Source organism: Nicotiana tabacum, chromosome 8 (genome assembly GCF_000715075.1).
Source record: "Nicotiana tabacum cultivar K326 chromosome 8, ASM71507v2, whole genome shotgun sequence".
Taxonomy (NCBI): domain Eukaryota; kingdom Viridiplantae; phylum Streptophyta; class Magnoliopsida; order Solanales; family Solanaceae; genus Nicotiana; species Nicotiana tabacum.
This window is the reverse complement of record NC_134087.1, coordinates 46,706,718-46,731,768: the sequence shown is the minus strand read 5'-3', so window position 1 is coordinate 46,731,768 and position 25,051 is coordinate 46,706,718. Positions and strand designations below refer to the sequence as shown.

The following is a 25,051-nucleotide window of genomic DNA, read 5'->3' as shown; positions in this document are numbered from 1 at the left end:
GAGCGTGTGGGAATGCACCGGTAGGGATTGTGATTTGGTCCATCCCGTAGCGACTATTAAGCCGCGTACTTGATTAGAAATTTGATGATATCTCATGTTGTAGACATTTATATTGTATTATGGGTTGTGGGCCTCGTGCCGACCTGTTGAGACCCTTAGGGGCATTTTTACTGTTTTTCCTTACTCTATTTGATTAAAAGCATATCCTTAGTCATGTTTTACCTGTTTATTATTTAAAACTGGTTTTACCACTCTACTTCTTAATGTGAGGACTTTTCGAATTGAGTTCCCTGATTTCTACTGTTACGCCTGAGTGGCTGTGAGGCTAATGACTGAGAGAGGTTGAGGACCTAATGGTGAGGACTATAAATATTATGGATCGGGTTGCGCTCCGCGGCAATATTATATGTATATATTATGGATCGAGTTGCACACTGCAACAATATTTATATGGACCGGGCTGCACGCCGCAGCGATATATATATTGGATCGGGCTGCGCGCCGTAACGATATGACGCTTGGGCTGTAGGAGCCCCTCCGAAGTATGTACACCCCCATTGAGCGTAGTCGACTATACACTATGGATCGGGCTGCACGCCGCAGTGGTTACTATGATTATTACTATTATGAGATATTATTGAGCCCGTGTGCTGAGAGTGAGTACTGAGTGAGGAGAGCTGAGTCACGAGTGACTTAGAGGCTACCGAGATGCCATATTATGAGTGATACCTTGCCCGAGGGGCCCATTTATGATATTTTAACTGATTTCACTCTTCTTTTAAAATAAGCCTCTGTTGAAAATTGCTAAGTAACTGATTTCAAGTATTCCAATTGAAACTAAAGTTTTTATGACAAAGCTGGTTTTTAAACTGTAGAGTTTGATATACTATCCTGTTGTTATTCCTTTATATGATTTTAATTGCTCATCACTGCTTTTAGACCTTATTTACTTTAGTTACTTACTTAGTTGGCGTACTCACGTTACTTCCTGCACCTTGTGTGCAGATCTAGGTGCCCGAGCGGTAGAGTGAGGGTCCTTAACACTTTCAGAGTTTGCCAGACACTGCAAGGTAGCTTCATGGCGTCTGCAGCCTTGCTTTCCTCCTTCCTATCTTGTTCTTTTCTGCATTTTAGACTTGTTATATATTAGGCAGTCGGATTTGTATATTTAGAGGCTCTATATTCGTGACACCAGATGTTTAGGCTGTGTTGATTTAATGTTTTATTGATTTTTCGCATAATTTTGTCTTTTTATACATTTCTTATGGAAATTGAGATTTAAATCCGTGTTAGAAAATGGTTTTATAAAAGAAATTCGTTGTGATTAATGGTTTGGATTGACTTGCTACTATGTGATAGGCGCCATCACGACCGGTATTTGGGGTCGTGACATTCAGCATATGAGAGTCTTTTGCTGTCCAAGAGGGGATTCTAGCAATGATTTATTCCATTAAAGTTTGCCATTAGATAAAGGAAAACTTTTTAGTTGACAATGAAATCTCCAGGCACTTAAATGGTAATTCTCCCTGCACAAATCCTTGTTGCTTCAAAATGTCATCTTTGGTATGTTGTGTGACACCCCCAAAGTAGACTGAACTTTTTCCCATGTTTGCTTGCAATCCTGATGCATTTGAAAAGTCCAAAACGAATAGTTGTATAGCAGAGATTGACACCATATCACCTCTTGTGAATAGAAGCACATCATCTGCAAAAGTCAAATGAGTTATTCCTAGCTTTGCACGTCTAGGATGAAATTTGAATTAATTATTTCTTTAAGTACGTTGAAGCTCTTGCTCAAGTATTCCATTGCAATGGCAAACATGAATTGAGACATAAGATCTCCTTGCTTTAGCCCGCAGTATCAAAAGGCTCAGTAGTTCCCTATTTATCAAGATGGTGTAATTGACTGTTTGCACACATTCCATAATCCATGATATGAAACTTGATGGAAATTCCAATCCTTTCGGAACTTGCTTTAGGTAGATCCATTCCACAGAGCCATAAGATTTTTGGAGATCTATTTTAATCATGCATCTTGGAGATATATGATTTCTAGTATAGGATTTCACCAATTCATGAGCTAAAATGATGTTGTTAGCTACTCTCCTCACTAGTATAAATCCAGCCTGTGCTTTTGATCTCGTCCAAGTCACACCTTTATTCGAGGTTATGAAACGATCGCTACAATAGTAATACCCAACTAAGAGTCGGGATCGAATTCCACAGGGAGCTATATGAATGAGATAAACTAGTATATATTTGGACTAAGCACGTGAAGTATCTAGATTGCACTTCCACAAATATGGTTTGTTTTTACTTCTAAAATTATGCTAAAGATTGCAATTCTAAAAATACAAAACTAGGAAATATTATTTTTGAATGTTTTTCAAATAGTGTAAAAGGCCTAGGGCTATGACCTTCACCTAGGTGTTTGCCTAACAGGTTATAGACTTTAAAGCTTGTTTTGTTGGTCGGGGTGTATTATAGCTATCAACACTCAAGTACCCACTCACTACCTCTCGGTAAGAGAGTGATATTGCCCAATTTGGCTTTCTCAAGTCCAAATGGGTACAGAACAAAACAACTAATAAAATGCTCAAGTCGGGTTTTACTATCTCTAGGTTCAACCCTTTAATTGGGACTATCAATCTCTTGTTCATCCCAAATTCTTGTTAGCCAAGTTTTCCTAGACTAAGTCTCTCTTTTTCAAGTAGAGGCCAAGTCAAATAGGCATGAAATAATGTTTGCAACCATTAATTCTACAATTAAAAGCAAGAACAAGGCTAAATAATAAACACCCAACCATAAACAAGCCATAAATTAAGCATCCATTATGTTTACACACTAGGGTTGGGTCACAACCGTAGTTAAAAATCTAGCTACTCATAATAGGTAACGAAGAAAATAGAGAAGAAAAGATCATAAAACTCATATTCAAAGATTAAAAGACAAAAATCCAATGTTAAGTCACCAAAGTAAGCTAAAGTTGCCTAAAGTAGTAAGGAAAAACCGCTACAGGAGTTCCAATATTCAAAACTAGATCTAATTTCGTGAAACTAGTCTATTTATACAAAGTTGAAAATTTCGGACAAATTGCCTTTTCAGAGGTTCTGCGGCCGCACAATTCCATGTGCGGTTCACACTTTTCGTCAATCTTGACAGGAGCTGGATCTGTGGCCGCACAATTATGAAATGTGACCGCATGTCTCATGTTCTGTGGTCCGCACAAATCTTAGTGCAGCCGCACACGGCCTTTTGCGGACCACACATTTCTGAGTGCAGCCGCTTGGCTGATTTCTGTGACCGCACAATAATTGTGTGGTCCGCATATCCTTTAGTCTTGAGATGACAACTCTCTGAACTTCTGCTCTGATATAACTTCTACGGCTGCACAATAATTGTGCGATCCGCACTTTACACTTGGATCCTGATGGACTTTCCTTTATATTCTGCGGTCCGCACTTGGGCCTTTGTGCCTGATTTTTGTCCTAGAGTTCGGATCACTCCTTTTTGAGTTGGATTTCATCTTTGTGGCTCATTTCCCAAGACTCCTGCAATTAAACATATTTTATCAGTTTTCGAGAATATAATTAAATACTTTTGGACTAAAACGAAAGTAAAAAAGTGCTAATAAGTAGTCAAAATCCCAACTTATCGGCTCCATAAATGAGACCTGCAATTACCTTTTGGATTCTAGAAGCTAGAATCTTTGGGATCAATTTATAGATGACAGAACAACAAGCTACTGGTCAAAATTCCTTTACAGTGGCAAGATTAGTTACTTTAGGGACTAAAGTTATAGTAGTGCAGCTCACAACCTTCAACAATTTACCAGTGTTGAAGAACTCATTCATTGCATCTATCTCTTTATCTTTGACTATGTGCACCTTCTTAAAAAAGAAAGCATTATAACCATTAACTCCAAGTGCCTTATCATCACCAATAGAGCATAATCCAGCATATATTTCCTGATAAAAAATGGGGGCACATAGGTCTAGCTTCTGCTGATGAGTTTGCTTAGGACCCTTGCTCAGAATTCTCCTGCTGGAAGAGTTTGAGCCAATCCATCAGACCTTTATAGAAGCTTATAATCTCATTCTTAATGGCCTTAGGATCAGTCAATCTGTTTCCTGCTAGAGAGCTGATCTCATATATGTTTTTCCTACTAGTTTCTCTCCTTAATAATTATTGAGAAGTACTTAGTATTTGAGTCACCCAACTGTATCCAAGTTGCTTTTGATTTTTGCTTAAGAGCACTTTCCTCTAATAAAAACCATCTCTCCAAATTTTGTAATGTGGTCTTCTCCAAGTCCAAGAGGTTATCTGTAGGAGGTGTATAGTTGATGTTGTATGGTAGATAACTCTTGTTGAGCCTTCTCAATCTTGTTGCTAATGAATTTGAATTCCTCATTATTCATCTTCTTCGGCAATGGTTTAAGTGATTTTAACTTCATCCATATGCTCCTCATTTTGCACTTTGCATGGTTGATCCCATATGCTTTACACAATAGCTAGGAAATTCCCATGATCTGCCCACATATTAAAAAAATTTAATGGTACTTTACCATTCCGCTGAGCTGAGTGTAGATATATTATCATAGGGGCATGATCAAAGATATTTGGAATATCATATTCTGTGAAGACATGTCCCCATTTCATCATACATTAACAGTTTCTAAAGCATTTATCAATTCTACTACATACCCACTCATCTCCTTGTTGCTTATTAGTCCATGCATAGTACTCTCTTTTCCAAGGCAATTCATTTAGTAACAGATCATGGACACAGTTAGAGAAGTCTTGAATTTCAGCTTGAGTAACAGAATTCCCCATTTGTCTGTTAGCTGGATACAAAGTTGCATTGAAGTCTCCAGCAGTTAGCCATGGTACATGGTACAGTTACCCTTTGTGAAATGTCATGTAAGCTATCCCATAAAGCTTTTCGTTGTTCCATGACATTATAGTCATAGACTACAGTAAGGAGACAGTCCCTTGTCTTGCTTTGAACATGTCAGTGAATAATTTGAGCATCTTCCTTGAGCAGTTTTACTGCATACCAATTAGTGTCCCAAATTAACCAAACTCTTCTATTAACTGCATGCTGGTAGTTTTTCAGTATTCCCCAGTTAGCCACTATGCTATGCATTACTCTAGAAACATTATGTTCTTTGACCCTTGTTTCAATAATACCAGCTAAATTTATATCTTTGCTCTTGATGTAATTTCTCAATTCCTTTTGCTTGTACCTCTTGTTCACCCCTCTTACATTCCAAAACAGCCAATTCATGATTCAGTTGTTAAGTCATCCACCTTTGTATAGAGGTAGGTTGATCTCATCACAGTTCCCTCTTTGCAAAGCCTCAAAACCATTTTTAGTTTGTACAACAGATAGCACAGAAAAATTGCTAATATTAAACTCAGGATTAGCTTCTACTGGTTTGTCTCCGATGATCTGTACAGGACTAGCTGGAGACTTTCCTCTCACACTTTGTTTTTCCTCCACTCATGTGTTACAGCTGAAGTCTGTTGCTTATCCTTCTGTTTCTGAGGACTCCTAGGATGTATCTCTTGGATTATGTTCTGCTTTTCTGCCGTCACCTTAGTTGCATCCAACTTGATTGGGCCTTGGTTTTTCCACTGTTGGACAATCTTCCTTTTTCTCAGCTGACAATTATCAATTCTCCTTGGTGGATGGCATTTATGACCAACTACTTGACACTTCTCACAAAATTCTGGCTTCTAATCATTGGTTACCAGTTGTTGGAATTGCCTCCCATTAGGATCTATCACAGTTATTTCTGTAGGCAGAGTTCTGGTCACATCTACTTCAACAAGCATTCTGGTATATGAAATTCTAGTATGCTTATTTGTGCACTCATCAGCAAAAATAGGGGTGCCACTAGCACTTACTATTCGACTCAGAGAATTACTACCCCCAACAATTCATCGACAGTTTTGGAAATGTAACCCAAAGAGGAATCTCAGTTTCACTGAAATCAAAATCCGGGGTCCATGGCTTTAAGAAGATAGGTTTGTTGTTGATTGAGTAAGGTCCTGCATAATAAATTTCATCCCTATCTGCAATGGACTGAAATTTAATGACATAGTAACCTTCTTCATGTAGAAACAGGTCTGGCTCATCTATTTTTGCCCAGTGTAGACCAATGTATCTCTTTATTGCATTAAATCCCTGTACTTCTCCGATAAAATAAGCAATTAAAGCACAACGCCACTTTTCTGTTTCCCTACTTACCTCCGTTTTCTCTAATTGCATTGCTGGCAAGCCATTAACAATTTGAGGTAGGATATAGGTCAGGGCCATACCTTTTCTGCATATCTGTTCTTCTGAAATAAGCTCACCCATGCAGTAGGCTTCTTCGCTCCAACGTCATCCATGGCTTCATTTAGAGGTTCTGTACCCTTGCTGTTGGCAATTGTTGGACCAATAGTTGCTTCAGTAGGTATAGTTATTGTTGGATTGACCTCAATTATTGTTTCATTGGTTTCCATCAGTAGAGCTGGTGTAGTTGACGGTGAAGGACTCAGATCCAATTTCTTCGCAGTTATTGATGTAGAGGAGATTCCTTCTTTCCTCAGTTCAGATTGTTCGATTTGGTTAACTGGCGTTGTAACTTGTTCCTTGTTTATTCCTATTTGTAGGCGAGCTCCAACTGAGCTCCCAAATGCGATGATGGGATGTCGCTTTGCTTTTCCTCGTCCTCTTCCGCGACCTCTTCCTCTTCCTCCCATGGCGAAACACAGTGGCGTATGTTAGTTAACATGCGCCGAGAGCCTAGAAAGAGAGAGAAAGTTATAAATTTTCACATGCGCTTGAACTTCAACCAAATAAAAAGTCCTCGTGATCCGCCTCTGTTCAGAACTTAAAAGTACAAACCTAACAGTTTAAAGGTCAAGACTAACAGTAATTGAGGTTCAAAGTTTAACTTCAATGACAAAATGTAGCAATATCAGTATGATTCAAAACCTTTTCAGTAGCATAGTCAAGGAAACATAAGCGCTGTCTAATGGGATCTTAATTCGTAACTCAAAAACTGTTTTTGGTATCTGTTATTCTTCTAGTCTCTTGATTCAAGTGTTGTTGGCTTTCATATCCGTTTCTTGGAAGTTGATTACAAGAATAGAACTAAGTAATCATTTACCTACATAACTGAAATGGACAAAGGATCATACATCATTATGCACTGGAACACCTACACACCTATATTAAATACTAGTCTTTTGTTACGTGAATTTTGACACCTATTTTGACACGTGAATTTAATCTTCATAATTGCAAAACTTTAAAAGATACAACAACAACAACCCAGTATAATCCCACTTAGTGGGGTCTGGGGAGGATAATGTGTACGCAGACCTTATCCCTACCCTAGGGTAGAGAGACTGTTTCCAAATAGACCCCCGGCATCCTTCCCTCCAAGAACTTCCCACCACCTCTCGATTGGAAGTGAGGGTTGCTTACCATCAGAGCAAAACTTTAAAAGATCATATAACTATTATATTAAAAATTATATCTGAGTTATATATAAATTAAAAGTTGAAGTGTAAGTTCTTGAAAATAATAATTGTTAATCCTGTTTAACTAACCCAATAAAAAAAAAACATAGAGGTTCTCTATCATCTCAGTAGATATATTCAACTTAAAAGTGTTGACACAGAATTTTTTTTTTTTGATAATTTTTAAATATATTTCTGATTTGTATAAAAGTTTATTTTTTTGGGAGGTTTGATTTCTCGAACTACAAATCCTTTTTTTTTTTGGGATAAATGTTTTGGCTTTGTCCATAATTTAGTGCATAAGGAGATAGTGCAAGGAGAACTAATATATACAAAGTTGTAGACATTGAGGAACATTAGAAAGAGAAAAACGTATCAATTTTTGAAATTGTTGCGTGTTGGGTTTTGGCTCAAATTCGATTAGGATATATTTTATTTGGAACAGTAAAATTTTAATGATTTTGAGTCCCAACTAGTAGGACTTAAGTCATATATAGTTTAAATAAGGAAAGATTTAATAATTAAAATTATAATTAATTTTAAAATTATAAATATTAATAAAATAAATAAATAACTATTTCGTTTAATGTGAAATCTATTTTAAAAGGGTAAAAAATATGAACGACATTTCGCTAAGGGCCTTCGCACTTTTAATATACTGGTTTCTATGAACGTGCATTGCACGTTAAAAGTTGCACATAATGGTTTAGGCAATTATTTTTATGAAGGAACACGATATTTAAGTAATGAGAGAATTATATACAATACAACAATAATTTAAATGCCAAACAATATCATTACATTTGTAACGACCAGATTAGCCATTTTGCTTTCTAGAATCTTGTTCCCCTAAATAAGACTTCCCGTACTTGCTTTTACTGATTTATGACTTGCGGAGATGGTTGGTTTGAGATTTGGAAGAGTTTGGGTTGGAACTGGAACACTTAGTTCCTTAAGGTTGGCTTAAAAGGCCAAGTTTGACTTCGGTCAACATTTTGAGTAAACGACCTCAAAATCAGGATTTTAAGGTTCCAACAGGTTTGTAAGATGATTTCGGACTTGGGCGTATATCCGGACCGGATTTTGGATGACTCGGAAGTGTTTTGGTGCCTAGTAGTGAAAGTTGATTCACTAAGGATCTTGAAGTTCTTAAAATTTGGTTTGGAGTGGGGTGTTTGTGATATCGAGGTCCGAACGGAAGCTGAAGCTCCAGTTCTGTCATAACTGCACTTGCGGTTGGCCAGCCACAGGTGCGAGACCGCAGAAGCGGCTTACCCATCGCAGATGCGGCTCAAGGGGAGGAGCCCAGGTTCCTCAGATGTGGCCCCTCTTCCATAGAAGCAGAACCGCAGATGCAGTCCCAATACTGCAGATGCAGCCCCAGCTGGCTCGGCCAAAAACCGCAGAAGCGGGCAATCTCATGCAGAAGCAAGACCGCAGATGCGGTCCCCTAACCGCAAGTGCGGAAATCACTGAAGGCAGTGTCCTTCATTTAATACGGGAATGTGTCATTTTTGACACATTTCACACCATTCTTGGGCGATTTGGAAACTTCAAAAGGAAAGAATTCAGCCTAGCATTGTGAGGTAAGTTATTTCTACCTAATGTGAGTTTAATACATAGTTTAGGGGTAAATTACACCGTGTAAATTAGTAAAAATTATGGGTTTAGAGTAAAACCTAGAGTTTTGGTAAAACAAGATTTAACCATGAAATTCGTTATGGAATGAAGTAAAAATCATATATTCTTGATCCTTAGGTTATGGGTAACAACTTCCTTCGAAAATTTTCCGAATCCGGGCACGTGAGTCCGGCGATGAATTTTAGGAACCTTGCATTTAGGGTTGGGAAATTACTTTAATAGTTAGAATATGAACTCTTGAGCATGTATTGACTAGTTCTTATCCCATTTGAATAGTTTTGGATCATTCAACTCCGATTTGAGGGTTTGAGCGTATTCTTGAATTTAGAAGTAAGCTTTGGAGCAAGGTGAGTCTCCTTTCTAACTTCGTAAGAGAGAATTAACCACATAGGTGAATTAAATTAATATATGTGACTATCTGTGGGGGCTACGTATGTATGTGGTGACGAAAGTCCGTGCGTAGCTACTATTATGCTAATTGTCCGAGTAATTTAGGACCCGTATCATGCTATACATGCAAATGTTTGCATCCTTACTTGCTACTAAGATCACTTAGGACATGCTAGAAATTGTAAATGAATATAGACGGGCATTCCCAGTTCGACATAACACAGTTTTAGGGTCACTACGAGCTGGACTCGTCGTGAAACTCACTTATTCTTAGAGAAATGATGTGTGCTAGCCTTCCCTACCATCGTCCTATCCGCTTCCAGAGCTTATTATTTATCAACTAAAAATAGTACAAAGGAAAAGACAAGGCTGGTCCCAGATCGACAGGGGGAGAAGAAGAAAGTAATACTCACTTACTTGAGAACTTGTATGAATTAATTGAGTATAATTGAGCAATGTATGCTTACTTGATAATAAATTTCTATTTGTGGATCGGGAGGATCGCCTCGATAGAAAATAGATGCATCTATGGTTCACGCCATTCGACCCTCTGGCAGTGCACATTTTATTATTATATCGGATCGGGTCGTACGACCTCGGCACAATGTGCGCATGTTATTTATGTGGAACTTTCCGTGAACTACACTGCTTAAATGCTTTGAAATGTAACTTATTACATGATATGGTTGAAATTGATATGTTGTTAAGAAAGAATATCTTATTTCTCCTTTTTCTTGAACTATCATTATATCCATGCTATTCATGCTTAGCATAACACTTAAACTGTATTATTAATTGACCCTAACAGGTGTCAAGTCGACCCCTTGTCACTACTTCTTCGAGGTTAAACTGGATACTTGCTGGGTATATGTTGTTTATGTACTTATACTACGCTTCTGTACTTAACTGTCCAGGATCTGAGGTAGGTGCATCTAGCTACCCATCCGGCGTGTGATCCTGATACTTGACCGAGATCTCACGGTGAGCTGCCCCTTCTGAGCCGTTCAGCAGCATGCTAGAGTTTCTTCTTTTGTTATTTACTGTCTATTCTATTTCAGGCAGTAAAATAGTTGAATTTTGGTACATTCTACTAGTTGCCCTAGTACTTGTGACACTAGTTCCTGGCACCCACATTGGTAGACTATTTCTCTTGGGTTGTATATCTATTATTATGAATTTGTTAATTATCGACTGTTTTAAATTAAGGCTTGGTAAATGTTGGGATTGCATGGTAAAATACATGAGAACTCACTAGTTGAATAGGGTTTGCTTGCCTAACAACAATGTTGGGCGCCATCACGACCTATAATGAAATTTGGGTCGTGACAACATGGTATCAAAGCTCTAGGTTCATGTAGGTCTCACAAGTCATGGGCAAACCTAATAGAGCCTTACGGATCTGTACAGAGACGTCTGTACTTATCTTCGAGAGGCTATAAGGTGTTAAGAACCTACTTTTTATTCATCTTCTGTCGTTCTGTTGATGGTATACTAAATTTCCTTCTTTTATTCTCTCACAGATGGTGAGGACGCGCACGGCAGATGTTCCAGACCCGGAAGGAGCTGCTCCCCCCATTGCTAGAGGTCGAGGAAGAGGCCGGGGGAGGGCACCGACCCGAGGTAGGGGACGAGGGTGTCCCAGAGCTGCCCCAGTTGCACCCTCAGCGGACCTTGCAGGGGATCCTATAATTGAGGAGCAGGGCGAGATGCCCGCAACTGAGCCTACCCCGGCAGATTTCATGACATCACTGGGCTTCCAGGAGGTCATGTGCCGTATGCTAAAGTTCATGGATTCTATGACCCAGGATGGTTTATTTCCAGCAGACCCAGCCATATCTCAAGCGGGAGGGGGAGCACAGGCCCCTACTGCTCAGGCTCCTGGTTATGCAGCTGCAGTATATAAGACTCCAGGTGCACTACCCGCGGATGGGGCTCAACCAAATTACCGCAGTGGTACCTGAGCCAAGACCGCTTGCGGACGGCGATCCATAGAAGTTATTGAACAGATGGACTAGGCTACACCCTCCTATCTTTGGAGGTGAGCGTCATGAGGATGCCCAAGATTTCATTGAGAGGTGTAGGGACATACTGCACAACATGAGGATATTGGAGTCTCATAGGGTTGACTTCACTACTTTTCAGCTGGAGGTTAGGGCCCGTAGATGGTGACAGTCTTATGTTCTTGGTAGGCCAGCAGGTTCTCCTCCCATTACTTTGGGTCATTTCACATAGCTTTTCTTGGATAGGTATATTCCACCCTTTGAGAGGGAAGAGTTTCGATATCAGTTTGAGCTGCTTAAGCAGGGTCAAGATATTAGTGACCGACTACGAGGCGAGGTTTTTTGAGTTTTTCCGCCATGCACTGATGATACTTCCTACTGACGTAGAGAGAGTGCAGAGGTTTGTTGCAGGGTGCATTCTGGTATTAGAGCCAACATGGCTCGAGAGGTTGAGATGAGGACTTTTTATCAGCTAGTAGTAGAGATTGCTTGGAGGATTGAGGGCTACTGTCTAAGAGGTAGAGAGAAGATGCAGCAGGACAAAAGGGCTCGATTCTCTGGAGAGTTTAGAGGTGCCCCGGCTAGAGGCAGAGGTCAGTTTGGGAGGGGGCAACACAACAAGCTCCCATATTCAGCACCACCACCTTTTCGAGGTGCTCCAGTGCGCCCCTATTTTAGCACCATACCAGAGAGTTCTTACCACCCACCAGCCATCCAAGTTTCTTCCAGTGGGTATTCAGGTCTCCAGGGTTCTTCCAACTCCTACTTCAGTGCTATATCGGAGAGTTCATACCGCCCACCGGCTATTCAGGCTTCTTCCAGTGGGTCTACATGCCATCAGTGTCATACTTCAGGGCAATAGGTCACCACACCAAGGGGTTGTTTCAAGTGCGGCGATCTCGGTCATATGAGGAGATACTGACCCCGACTTCGGGGCAAAGCAGTACAGTAGGGTCAACAGCCCATGATTACAGCACCAGCTGCCTAGTCGCCCAAAGGCAGAGGGCAGACTAGTAGGGGTCATCCTAGAGGTAGAGGCCAGGCAGGGAGAGGTCAGACAGCTACTTCTCAGCAAGGTAGAGGTCAACCAGCCGGCGCTCCAACCAGATTCTATGCTTTTCCGTCAAGACCAGATGCATGGTAGGGATGCTTCAGTGCTATTTGATCCAGGGTCTACCTATTCATATGTATCATCTATGTTTGCTAACTTTTTAGATATTCCTCATGAGTCCTTGGGTACTCCTGTTCATGTGTCCACTCATGTGGGCGATTCTGTAGTTGTGGATCGGATTTATCGGTCCTGTGTGGTCACATTCTATGATTTTGAGACTAGAGCAAACCTCCTGTTGCTTGATATGGCCGACTTTGAGGTCATCCTGGCATGGATTGGTTATCCCCATACCACGCCATCCTAGATTGCCATGCCATGACTATTACTTTAGCGATTCCAGAGTTGCCAACGTTGGAGTGGAAGGGTTCCTTAGTCAATACATCTAGTCGGGTTATCTCTTTTTTGAATGCTTGACATATGGTCGGGAATGGTTGTTTGGCTTATCTAGCTTATGTTCGGGACACCACCGCAGAGTCTCCGATGATTGATTCAGTTCCAGTAGTTCGGGAGTTCGCCGATGTGTTCCCTTCTGACCTTCCTGGTATGCCACCAGATTGTGATATTGATTTCTATATCGATTTGGCTCCAGGTACCCAGCCTATATCTATCCCACCATACTGTATGGCTTCGCAAGAGTTGAAGGAGTAGCTTGAAGAGTTGCTAGCAAAGAGGTTTTTGAGACCGAGTGTGTCACCTTGGGGTGCACCAATGTTGTTTGTGAAGAAGAAGGATGGGACTATGCGGATGTGCATTGATTACCTCCAGTTGAACATGGCTACCATCAAGAACAAGTACCCATTGCCGCGCATTGATGATTTGTTCGACCAGTTGCAGGGTGATAGGGTGTTCTCTAAGATCGACTTGAGATCAGGGTATCATCAGCTGAAGATTCGGGACTCAGATGTCCCAAAGACTGCTTTTCATACTAGATATGACCATTATGAGCTTATGATGATGTCTTTTGGCTTGACTAATACCCCAGTGGTGTTTATGAACTTGATGAATAGGGCGTTCAGGCCTTATATTGATTCCTTTGTTATTGTCTTCATTGACGACATCTTGATCTACTCATGTAGCCTGGGGGAGCACGAGCAACACTTGAGAATAGTACTTCAGACATTGCGATGATATAAGCTATATGCTAAGTTCTCCAAGTGTGAGTTTTGGCTAGAGTAAGCATCATTCTTAGGGCATATTGTATCAGGAGAGGGTATTAAGGTGGATCCCAAGAAGATTGTGGCAGTTCAAAGTTGGCGACGTCCTATTTCAGTGACTGAGATCAGGAGTTTCCTGGGTTAGCAGGTTACTACCGCTGATTTGTGTAGGGCTTTTCATCTATTGCATCACCTCTGACTAGATTGACCCAGAAGGGTACTCCTTTTTGTTAGTCCGATGATTATGAGGCAAGCTTTCAGAAGCTCAAGACAGCCTTGACTATAGCACCGGTTCTAGTATTGCCTTTCGGTTCGAGGATGTATACGGTATATTGCGACGCTTCGCGCGTTGGCTTGGGTTGTATATTGAGGCAGGAGGGACGAGTTATTGCATATGCTTCACGTCAGTTGAAGATTCATGAGAAGAATTACCCTTTGTACAACCTAGAGTTAGTAGCGATTGTTCATGCTCTTAAGATATGGAAGCATTATCTATATAGGGTTTCATATGAGGTTTATACTGATCGTCGCAACATACAACATTTGTTCAAGCAGAGGGATCTCAATTTGAAGCAGCATAGATGGCTTGAGTTACTGAAGGATTATGACATCACCATTCTTTATTATCCTGGCAAGGCAAATGTGGTCGCGGATGCCTTAAGCAAGAAGGCAGAGAGTATGGGTAGCTTGGCATACAACGCAACAGAGGAGAGGCCACTAGCCTTGGACATTCAGTCCTTGGCTAACAGACTTGTGAAGTTGGATATTTCAGAGCCCAACCGAGTCCTTGTATGTGTGGTTGCTTAGTCTTCATTATTGGGACAGATCAAGGCTCGACAGTTCGATGATCCGCATTTGGTAATTATTAGAGAGATGGTGCTATAGGGTAGTGCCAAGGAAACTTCTATTGGCGAGGATGGTGTTCTACGACTTCAGGGTCGCCTATGTGTTCCTAATGTCGATGGCTTGAAGGAGAGGATTTTAGAGGATGCGCACATTTCATGGTATTCTATTCATCCAGGTGCTATGAAGATGTATCATGACATGAGGCAGAATTACTGGTGGTGGCGTATGAAGAAAGGCATAGTTGAGTATGTGGCTAGGTGCTTGAATTGCGCAAGTTAAGTATGAGCACCAGAGGCTAGGTGGCCTACTTAAGTAGATGCCTATACCTGAGTGGAAATGAGAGCGCATTACTATGGACTTCGTAGTTGGGTTGCTGCGGACATTGCGGAAGTTTGATGCAGTTTGGGTCATTGTCGACAACTTGACCAAGTCAGCACACTTTATTCCTGTAACGACCTGACCGGTATTTTTGCTTTCTAGAACCCAATTCCCTTAAATAAGACTTTCCGTACTTTCTTTAATTGATTTATGACTTGCGAGGATAGTTGGTTCGGGATTTGGAAGAGTTTGGGTTGAAATTGAAACACTTGGTTCCTTAAGGTTTGCTTAAAAGGCCAAGTTTGACTTTGATCAATGTTTTGAGTAAACGACCTCAGAATCCAGATTTGAAGGTTCCAACAGATTCGTATGCGGATTTCGGACTTGAGCGTATGTCCAAATTGGGTTTTGGATGACCCAGAAGCGTTTTGGAGCCTAATAGTGAAAGTTGATTCCTTAAGGATTTTGAAGTTCGTTAAATTTAGTTTGGAGCGGATTTTTGCGTTATCAAGGTCTGAACGGAATTTCGAGATCGAGAATAGTTCCGTAATTTCACTCAAGACTTGCACGCAAAATTTGGTGTCAATCCGAGTATAAGTGTGTTTCATCAGATTGGAAGTAGATTGAAGAACTTGAAGTTCATAAGTTTTATTCAATTGGTTTAAGAGGTGATTCATAGATCTGAGAAGATCAAAGGATAGAAATTAGGGTTTTTTAAAGAAAGGTAACAGAGACTAGCATAGACTTAGGAAACCATGGATTCAAGACAAAAATGAGAAAGATCTTACTCAAGGTCAAGCCAAATAGCCTAAAACGGGCCAGAAAACCCAAAAGTGTAAACAAACCGCCTAGGTCCCTTGAGAATCTCCTCAAGGATCTTGGAGATAAAGGTACCATAGCATAGAAGAGGCCATTAGGGGCCTGAGGTGACAGAGAAACATCGTAGAATGGAGGCTAAGCCGATGACGACACTTGAAGATTAGGGTTTAGGTGAAGAGCATTTGAGAGAGGAGGGAATAGATGACGGCGGGGAAGGGTGGGAAATGATTAGGTTAGAAAGGGGGGTATATGGGTTTAATTAAGGTAAGGGGAGATTTGTACCATTGATCAAAATGATCAACGACCAGGATTGGTTGGGGTATTAGGTCGGGTGAATGCAGATTGGGCTAGGGTCAGATAAGATTTGGACCTTAGTAGATTTTGGGCTAATGTGGGATTAAGAATTGGGTTGTCTAATTGGCTGGTCCAAATGAAAAGATGCTATTTGTTAAACACATATTTAATCGCTAATACAATTTTAAAAAAAGTCTAAATTATAAAAAATGATTTTTATGCCTGGAAATGTTTTAAAATAATTATTTAATATTTTAAAAATATAAAAGGCTGTTTTCCAGTAAAATAATGTAATAATTCGTGTGTGGGCTATAATTGCAAAGTAATTACAATTGCAACCTAAAAATACAAAAGTGGCTATTTGTGCAACAATTGAAACTTAGTACAAATGCAAATGATAAAATTAAGTCACAAAAATTATTATAAAACTATTTGTGATGAATCGGTGATTGTTTTATAAATAACATGTTGAGATAAATTAATAAAAAATATTTTAAAAATGCAAAAAATGTATGAAAATATTTATTGATGCCAAGGCACAATTTAGAAAATATTATGGGAAAAATTGGGTATCAGCAGCTACTCCTCTTTACCCGGGAAAGATGAAAAAGTTTTCGGGTAAAGAAATGATGGCCAATTTTGACCAGCTAGGATGCTTTGAAAGATAGTGGCCAGACTCTGGTCTTTGAGCTGCCTACATATCCCTGGTTTTACAAGAATCAGGCCATGCGTAGTTCTAGAATCATTGGCGGAATATACCGATGAAGTCATTCAAGAACGGACACGAGATTCCGGGATAGGTGAAAGAGTGGTTATGGTGAATGGTCAAGTTTGAGATAGTTGAAGGATCTAGAGCAAGATTGTTGCCGCTAGGATAATAGTTGCTTCTTTTTGTCACCTGTAAGTAAAGCGATGCCATATGCACTTGTGCGAAAATTTAAACATGATGCAGATTCCCTTTGGACCATGAAAGTGGCCTTCAGACAGTTAAGGATGATGTCCTTAGACTCTGATATCCTGAGCCATGAATTGTTCAGTGAGGGATTCGCAGGCCATGAAATAATGTTCTCGGGCCATGAAGATGGTGCCTCCAAACCATGACGCCTTTGAATAATGATATGCAAATTTGAGAGATCCTCAGGCCATGGCGTGGTGTCTTCCGGCTATGAGGATGATGCCTTTGGACAATGATGTCTTCGGACAAGTTGGCGATATTTTAGCCTATGATATGCAATAATATGATGTTAACAAGACAAGACTTAGTCTTGTGAAATGAAGGGCAGAGCTTAGCCCGATAGAAAAGCAAATAGATAGTACCGGAACCGAGCAACATTTATGCAAGGAGAGACAATGCTTAGTCCCATGCAAATATGGAGGCAGGGATTAGCCTCATGCAAATATGGAGGCAGAGATTAGCCTTATGCAAATATAGAGGCAGGGATTCGCGTCGTGCAAATATGGAGGCAGAGATTAGCCTCATGCAGATATGAAGATAGGGATTAGCCTCATGCAGATATGGATGCTGGGATTAGCCTCATGAAAATATGGAGGCATGGATTAGCCTCATGCAGATATAAAAGCAAGGATTAGCCTCATGCAGATATGGAGGTAGGGATAGCCTCATGTAGATATGGAGGCAAGGATTAGCCTCATGCAGATATGGAGTCAGGGATTAGCCTCATGTAGATATGGAGGCATGGATTAGCCTCATGAAGATATGGAGGCAAGGATTAGCCTCATACAGATATGGAGGCAGGGATTAGCCTCATGCAAATACGGAGGCAGGGATTAGCCTCATGTAGATATGGAGGCAGGGATTAGCCTTATGTAGATATGAAGGCAAGGATTAGCCTCATGCAGAGAACAAATAGCAAATAAGGGTAGAATGTTTCTTAGCTGGGGATACATTCAGTGTCTGGTGGCCTATTTGATAGTGATTTTGCTTCGTGTATACATGTTTGTGAATGCTATCGCTACGTCAGATGTGCCTGCGTTCAAAGAAAAATTGTAAGTTTTGTGAGGGGAGGTTGGTTCATGCTTCTATCTGCTGGCCTTGCTTTGTTCTGTTCTGGAGGCCTTATTTGAGTTTCCCTAGGTAACACCTGACTGTTACAGAAATAGAGTTTTCAAAAATATGCAATCATTGATAAAAAAATAGAGTCATATTAGAAACATATTGAAATATCAAGTAATTTTTAGATGAACTAGTGACTATAACACATTTCAGAGACATTGCTGCTTTCTCATGTTAGAATTTTGAGGGTCTTCCTCAAAATTCTGCCCCAGTTTGGTAGATGATCCTTCGGCCGTTTGGGATAACGAGCCTTATTGAACCTTCTTCGAAATTTGGAGAATCCTTCTCAAAATTCTATCCTAGTTTTTAACCAATTTCTGACCGTCAGGAATATGTTGGCATTGGCTGGACTTACTCCGGAATTTTGAGGGTCCTCCTCAAAATTCTGCCCCAGTTTCAGATCTTGGGGGAAATGGAAATTTTATTATGATATGACCGAACCCATTGGGCTGCCTACGTATCCCCTCTTAAACGGGAATCAGGTCAAGCGTAGTTCAGTTACATCAGATGAGGAAATGTAAATAGTCTAAGCATAGTATCTCTTGACTGCGTCTGAATTGATTGGTTTTGGCCAAATTTCTCCGTCCATTTCTGCAAGTATGAGCGCTCCTCCTGTTAGCACCCTGTGAACTATGTAAGGACCTTGTCAGTTGGGAGAGAATTTCCCTTTGGCTTTATCTTGATGTGGGAAGATCTTCTTCAACACTAGCTGTCCTGGTACAATTTTTTTTGGTTTGAACATTTTGTTGAAAGCTCTGGACATTCTATTCTAGTAAAGCTGAACATGACATAATACGTTCATCCTTTTTCCATCTATAAGGGCCAATTGCTCATAGCGACTCCTTATCCATTCTGCATCGCTGAGTTCGGCTTCCTATATGATCCTTAAAGAAGGGATCTCTACCTCCGCTGGGATGATAGTTTCAGTACCATAAACCAGCATATAGGGAGTTGCCCCACTTGATGTGCGAACTATAGTGCGGTATCCCAACAAAGCAAAGGGTAGTTTCTCGTGCCATTGCTTGTGGGTTTCTACCATCTTCCTTAGTATCTTCTTGATGTTTTTGTTGGCGGCTTCTACGGCTCTGTTCATCTGAGGTCTATAGGTTGTGGAATTCTTGTGCTTGATTTTGAAACTCTCACACATGGATTTCATCAGATCACTGTTGAGATTGGCGGCATTATCAGTAATAATGGACTCGGGTACTCCGTATTGGCAAACAATACGATCTTTGACAAAGTTTGCGATGACTTTCTTGGTTACGGCTTTGTAAGATGCAGCCTCTACCCATATTGTGAAGTAATCAATAACTACTAGAATAAACCTGTGCCCATTTGAAGCCGTGGGCTTGATAGGACCGATGACATCCATTCTCCAAGCGACGAATGGCCAAGGTGAGCTTGTGGCATTGAACTCATTTGGAGGCACTTTTATCATATCGGCATTCACTTGACATTGGACATACTGGATGCAATCTGTCTCCATAGTCATCCAAAAGTAACCGGCCCTAAGTATCTTCTTAGCCAAGACAAAACCATTCATATGTGCATTGTAGGTCCCAGCATGTATCTCCTCAAGTAGCTTAGAAGCCTCTTTTGCGTCGACACATCTTAGCAATCCCAAATCAGGAGTTCTTCTGTACAAGTTTCCTCCGCTGTGAAAAAAGTGATTGGACAATCTCCGAAGTGTGTATTTCTGAGTGTGGTTCGCATGCCCCGGATATTCTTCTTTTGCTAAATACTCTTTGATGTCATGGAACCAAGGTTTTCCATCCGTCTCTTCCTCGACGTGGGCATAGTAAGCCAGTTGATTATGGATTCTCACTGGGGCGGGTGTCGCGCCCCCTTTTTTTCCCTCAGCAGAGAGAGAAGTCCGGGTTTTGACATTCATGAGGGATAATAACTCCTTTCCTTTTGTGAATTGGGTATTTAAAGTGTCACCAGCTAATGGGTTATGGTGCGTTAGGGCACCCAGAGCGATTAACTCTTGGATTGGTTTGCATTACCAGAGATTAGGGTAAGGGCTCGAGGTGACCTCAAGGGGAAGGTGTTAGGCACCCCTTTTGGTCCACAACTGTTGGTCCCGACCGAACTTATATTCACGAATTAGTCCAAATAAATACTTGAAACAAATAATTACAAATAAGGCATGTTTGTATAACTCAAATAATAAAACAAAAGTTTTGGACGAGTTGTATTATAAAAAAAAGTTTATATAAAAGGAATTTTGAAAAGGGGGAGTCCTAGGTTGGTTAGCCTATAGGATCACCCCACACAATGTCCAGTGAACACTCCTCAATGAGGGGCTACACGTGACATTAGTACGTAGTCATCATATCCCATATCTACCCTTCTCATCCCCTTAGTGGTCATTTAAAACAAGTGTTGGTCAGCGATCTCTATTGCGTGTTGTTACCCGTCCCTTTTAAATGGTCCTAGAGGGATTTAGGACCTCTACCTATAGGTGGTTCTAGATAGACCCCTAAGGTTTTAAAGGTGAAAAGATTAAGGCGACATGCAAGAACAATTAGGACTTTAGCACGTAAGATAACATGGAGCAATTAGAGGCTCAGGTTTACCTCCTCAAACAATACACATAAACAGCACGAATCAAGCACAAATAAGGGCCTTTTGTTTAGCATTATCCTAAGGCATGATGTCTAAGTGAATATCAAGACACAGAAAACAGGCAGATGATTTTATAAACTCTAAAGTAATGGCCCTATCAGTTTTCCTACTGATTTATTAAGCCTGTTTTAAAAGATGAGAACGACGGTAAATCACAGAAACAGTTTCAGAGTTGCAAGATTTTGACAATTCCTTGTAGGCTTGCCCGTGCAGAATACTGATAACTACGTTTTATAGTAAAACATGGTAGATTTTAAAAGAAACAGACTCTTGAATCCCTATAGGCATGCTGTCTAATGATAGATTAGGGCAGTTTTTTAAAGAACTTGTTTCAGGGAAGTATAAACCACTTAACTAAACCAGTTCAAAGTGAACTAATCGTTGATTTATTTAAACTGAACTTGTTTAGATCGACAAGCAGAATTTCTGGTGTTGTCCCCTATAGGCATGCTATCTAGTTGTTTAATACTGATTTCAGAATCTTTGCAGGCACGATGACAGATAAAAAAAACATGTAAACACTTGTTATAACAGAAGCTGGATTGGATTATATCCTATAGGCATGTCATCTACTTGTGAGATCGATTTTAAGACCTATAAACATGATTTCTATTATGGAATCACTTGAGACCTATATGCATGATTTTTGACATGGTAAGACATAGCAAAAAATTTAAAGTCTATAGGCATGGTTTCTAACCGCAGTACCCTACAAACATATAACTACCCACCCTTTTCACTAGTTACCCCAATATTCGTTTACAAGTTATTACAGACCATATGAATGAATTACATAAGTAGATAAGAAAAATGAGAAGTTATTCTATAGAGAGCTTACAAATAGGCCCATATATCCAAAGCTTCCAATAGCCTCAAATGCCCAAATTCCATAAACAATGTCATAGTCTAGGTGCATCAAAGTTCCCTAAGGATCTCAAGGATCCCGGGCAGTGCTTATACCTAGACTTGGTAACCAAAATTGAATAAGTGCAGTGTGGAAGGGCCAGCCTCAGTATGCCAGAGTTTAGAGGGTTCTCAAGAGGATCCCAAGGCAGTACACATACTGGAGGGAGTAGAACCTAGTGACTTAGGAGTAGAGTGAGAGTGATTGACATAGTTTGAAGAGTTTTAGTAGGAAAACAATATTAAAAGAGATTTGCTGGAAATAGTTTGTGGTGTAAAAGAGGGAGTCATATAGTAAAACAACTTTGAAAAGAGAGAGTTACATGATTAGACAACAGTAAATAAATCATGGAGTCCAAAACCACATCAACAATACTCACAGGACCAAAACAGGAGGAACAAACCTACATACATGGGTGATGGGGATTGGGGATACATAGAACATATGATTGTAGACACATAACAAGAAAAGATCTAAGGAATTGGTACAGACATGCTCAGACACAACTGATCAAACATAGTCACAGAACCAACAATGCTTAAGGGGTTAAGTATAGGACCCACATGATTTCAGGTCAATCCCAGAACCATACAAGTTTAGGAGTGCAGACTACTTCACAAGGAGACTCATACCAGAACATAGATAGAGCAAAATCACATGGAGACAGACTAAATGGGGGGGGGGGGGTAACATGTTCATACTGATCCTAAGGGAGGGGAGTACATAACATGCTAATCATGCAATCATATTAACTGCAAGTTTAACAGCAAAATCATAAGTAAAAGCAAACGAGAAACAAGATGAACTGAAGCAATAAAAGAACCATATTGTTTTTGGAACTTGAATTGAAATTAGAACATACCAGTAAAGAAAAAAGTGAACAAAAGTGAAGGATAAGGAGAGCACAATAGTTAGCCTTGGCTTGCAGCCGGCTAACTCAGAATAATAACAAGTAGCACAAAAGAGAGAGCAGAAAGTTTAAGTGTGTGAGAGAGAGAGAACTTTTTGAACCAAAGTGTTCGTGTGTTTGTGTTAATGAGAGAGTGTGTATATATAGTAGTTCAAAAATTAGGTAAAATAAGGCAAGAATCATAGTAGCATAGTAATTATGGAACTCAAAACCAATTAGAGCAAAATCAGGACAAGTACTCCCTTAAGTTAAGGGAATCAATTCAAACGGTAAGAGCAAGTAACGGATAAGGAAAGAAATCAGTGTATGACTAATAACAAAAGAATCAAATTCAGTAAGTATAGGGTAAACAATTAGGGCTAAGTTCAGAAAACTTTACTTAAGGAAATAGTCAGTAAGAATAAAGTACCACAACAGACATGGTAGGCGAATCAGTTAATTTGAATAGAAGAGGTAGAAATTGAGGGTTTAAAGGAAGGTCTTTCAATCAAACCATAAAATAGGGAATCCAAAACCAATCAAAGAGGAAGTCACGATTTAGTATTCACCATATAAATAGAGTAAGATAAGAATAACCAGACAGAGCAAACATGCGGGTTAAACAGTATCCATAGAAAGAGGCAAGTCTGAACAGTCAAGATGAACATAAGCACATGGAGGTGATATAAATTAGGCTAAAAACTCAGTAAGAACATATTCGAAGCAAGATAGTCATAGAAACTCAAACAAGAAACGAGCAGTCATGCTAATACACAGAACCAAACGAAGAAATCTAGAAAATTAGGGCATTCAACATAGGCGAGTTAAAAGGGTAGTAAAATCAAAGAATCAGTAAAATATGTAAGATATAGAAGTTTAAGCATAAAGAATCAATTTAAACAAAGTTTTAGAAGAAGTTCCGAAAACCCTAATTTTAGAAGAAAACGAAAACACTTGAAATCACAGGGTTCTTGTAATGAGTTCCAAGGATATTGTAAAACATCAAAGAAAATAACTCAAATTGTGTTAAAATTGTACAGATCTAAGAGATGTAGGCAGAAATTAGGGTTTCTGAAGAAACCCAAATAAATGTAATTGCACATTAATAAGGCTTATATTGCAATTATATGCAATTTAGCTTTAAAAATGCAAAATGCAGTTATAAAAATGTACTAAAAATATTATAACAATATTTTGACATAAATATAGAATTTAAATGACTAAATAATCCCATCAATAATTTGAGAGATAATTATTGGGGATTTTATGAGTAAAAGGGGAGGAAATAAATCAATTAAAAATATTTAAAATTATAGGAAAATTATAAAAACCTTATGCATGCTTATATATATGCATATATATACTATTTAAAGGTATTTATGCATATAAAAAATATAGAAAAAAATTGGGTATCAACAACGGGATCAATGAAATTCTTGTCCGGATGTTGTATCATGGATGATAAAGTGGCTAATGCATCGGCAAACTCATTCTGAATTCTAGGCACATGCTGAAACTTTATCTCTGTGAACCACTTTCTTAATTCCTGTACATGGTGCAGATATGGTAGTATCTTGGAATTCTTGGTGGCCCACTCTCCTTGTACCTCGTGCACAAGCAAATCTGAATCACCTATTACCAGCAGCTCCTAAATATTCATGTCCATTGCCATGTTGAGCCCCAGTATGTAGGCTTCATACTCTTCCATGTTGTTGGTGCAGGGAAATCTGAGTTTAGTAGATACCGGATAATGTTGACCTGTTCCTGATACCAAAACTGCTCCAATGCCCACTCCATTGAAATTTGCAGCTCTGTCGAAGAACATCCTCAAACCGTCATATGCTTCGGTAATGTCCTCTCCTACGAATGATACCTCTTCATCAGGAAAATATATTTTTAGGGGTTCGTATTCTCCTCCCACCGGATTTTTAGCAAGATGGTCTGCCAATGCTGGTCCTTTGACCGCCTTTTGAGTTACGTAGACAATATCAAACTCACTCAATAGTATCTGCCACTTGGCTAGCTTCCCAGTTGGCATGGGTTTCTGAAATATGTACTTCAAAGGGTCCATCCTGAATAAGAGGTATGTGGTATAGGCACAAAAGTAATGCCTCAACTTCTGGGCCGTCCAGGTCAAAGCACAACAAGTGCGTTCCAACAGAGAGTATCGTGCTTCATAAGGCGTGAACTTCTTACTTAGGTAGTATATCCTTTCTCCCTGTCTCATCATGTTGTCCTAGAACACATCTGAAGGCTCCATCCAACACCGATAGATAGAGTAGAAAAGGTCGTCCTAACTCCACCAGGACCAAAACCGGTGGTGTGGACATGTACTCCTTGATTTTGTCAAAAGCTTTCTGACAATCCTCAGTCCATCTTGTCTCGACATCTTTCCTCAACATCTTGAAGATGGGTTCACATATGACTATGGACTGTGCTATGAAGCCACTGATATAGTTGAGATGTCC

General features: G+C 39.9%; 1 protein-coding gene across 4 annotated transcripts; it reads right to left on the bottom strand.

The window, feature by feature from the left end:
* Positions 1-2,905: 2,905 nt before the first annotated feature.
* Positions 2,906-7,199, bottom strand: LOC107818359 (uncharacterized). Of its 4 annotated transcripts, XM_016644364.2 has the most exons (3): positions 6,986-7,177; positions 6,325-6,793; positions 2,906-3,551 (listed from the first exon to the last, which is right to left on the bottom strand). In XM_016644364.2, exons 2-3 carry the CDS (start codon positions 6,748-6,750, stop codon positions 3,501-3,503), a joined length of 477 nt encoding a protein of 158 aa, XP_016499850.1. In that variant the 5' UTR covers positions 6,751-6,793; positions 6,986-7,177; the 3' UTR covers positions 2,906-3,500. The 4 variants fall into 4 exon arrangements, 2 of the variants coding, with proteins under 2 accessions (XP_016499850.1, XP_075075333.1); XR_001655388.2 differs by having other exon boundaries at positions 3,684-7,199; XR_001655389.2 differs by having other exon boundaries at positions 3,819-7,193.
* Between the last annotated feature and the right edge of the window lie 17,852 nt (positions 7,200-25,051).

What these genes read in the sequence shown, in the direction of transcription:
- LOC107818359 (XM_075219232.1), bottom strand. Translation starts at nt 6,750, where the DNA reads ATGGGAGGAAGAGGAAGAGGTCGCGGAAGAGGACGAGGAAAAGCAAAG. An exon ending in AGAACAGATATGCAGAAAAG is followed by an intron (nt 3,552 to 6,324) that starts GTATGGCCCTGA and finishes GTTTAATTGCAG; the next exon opens with GAGTCTTGGGAAATGAGCCA.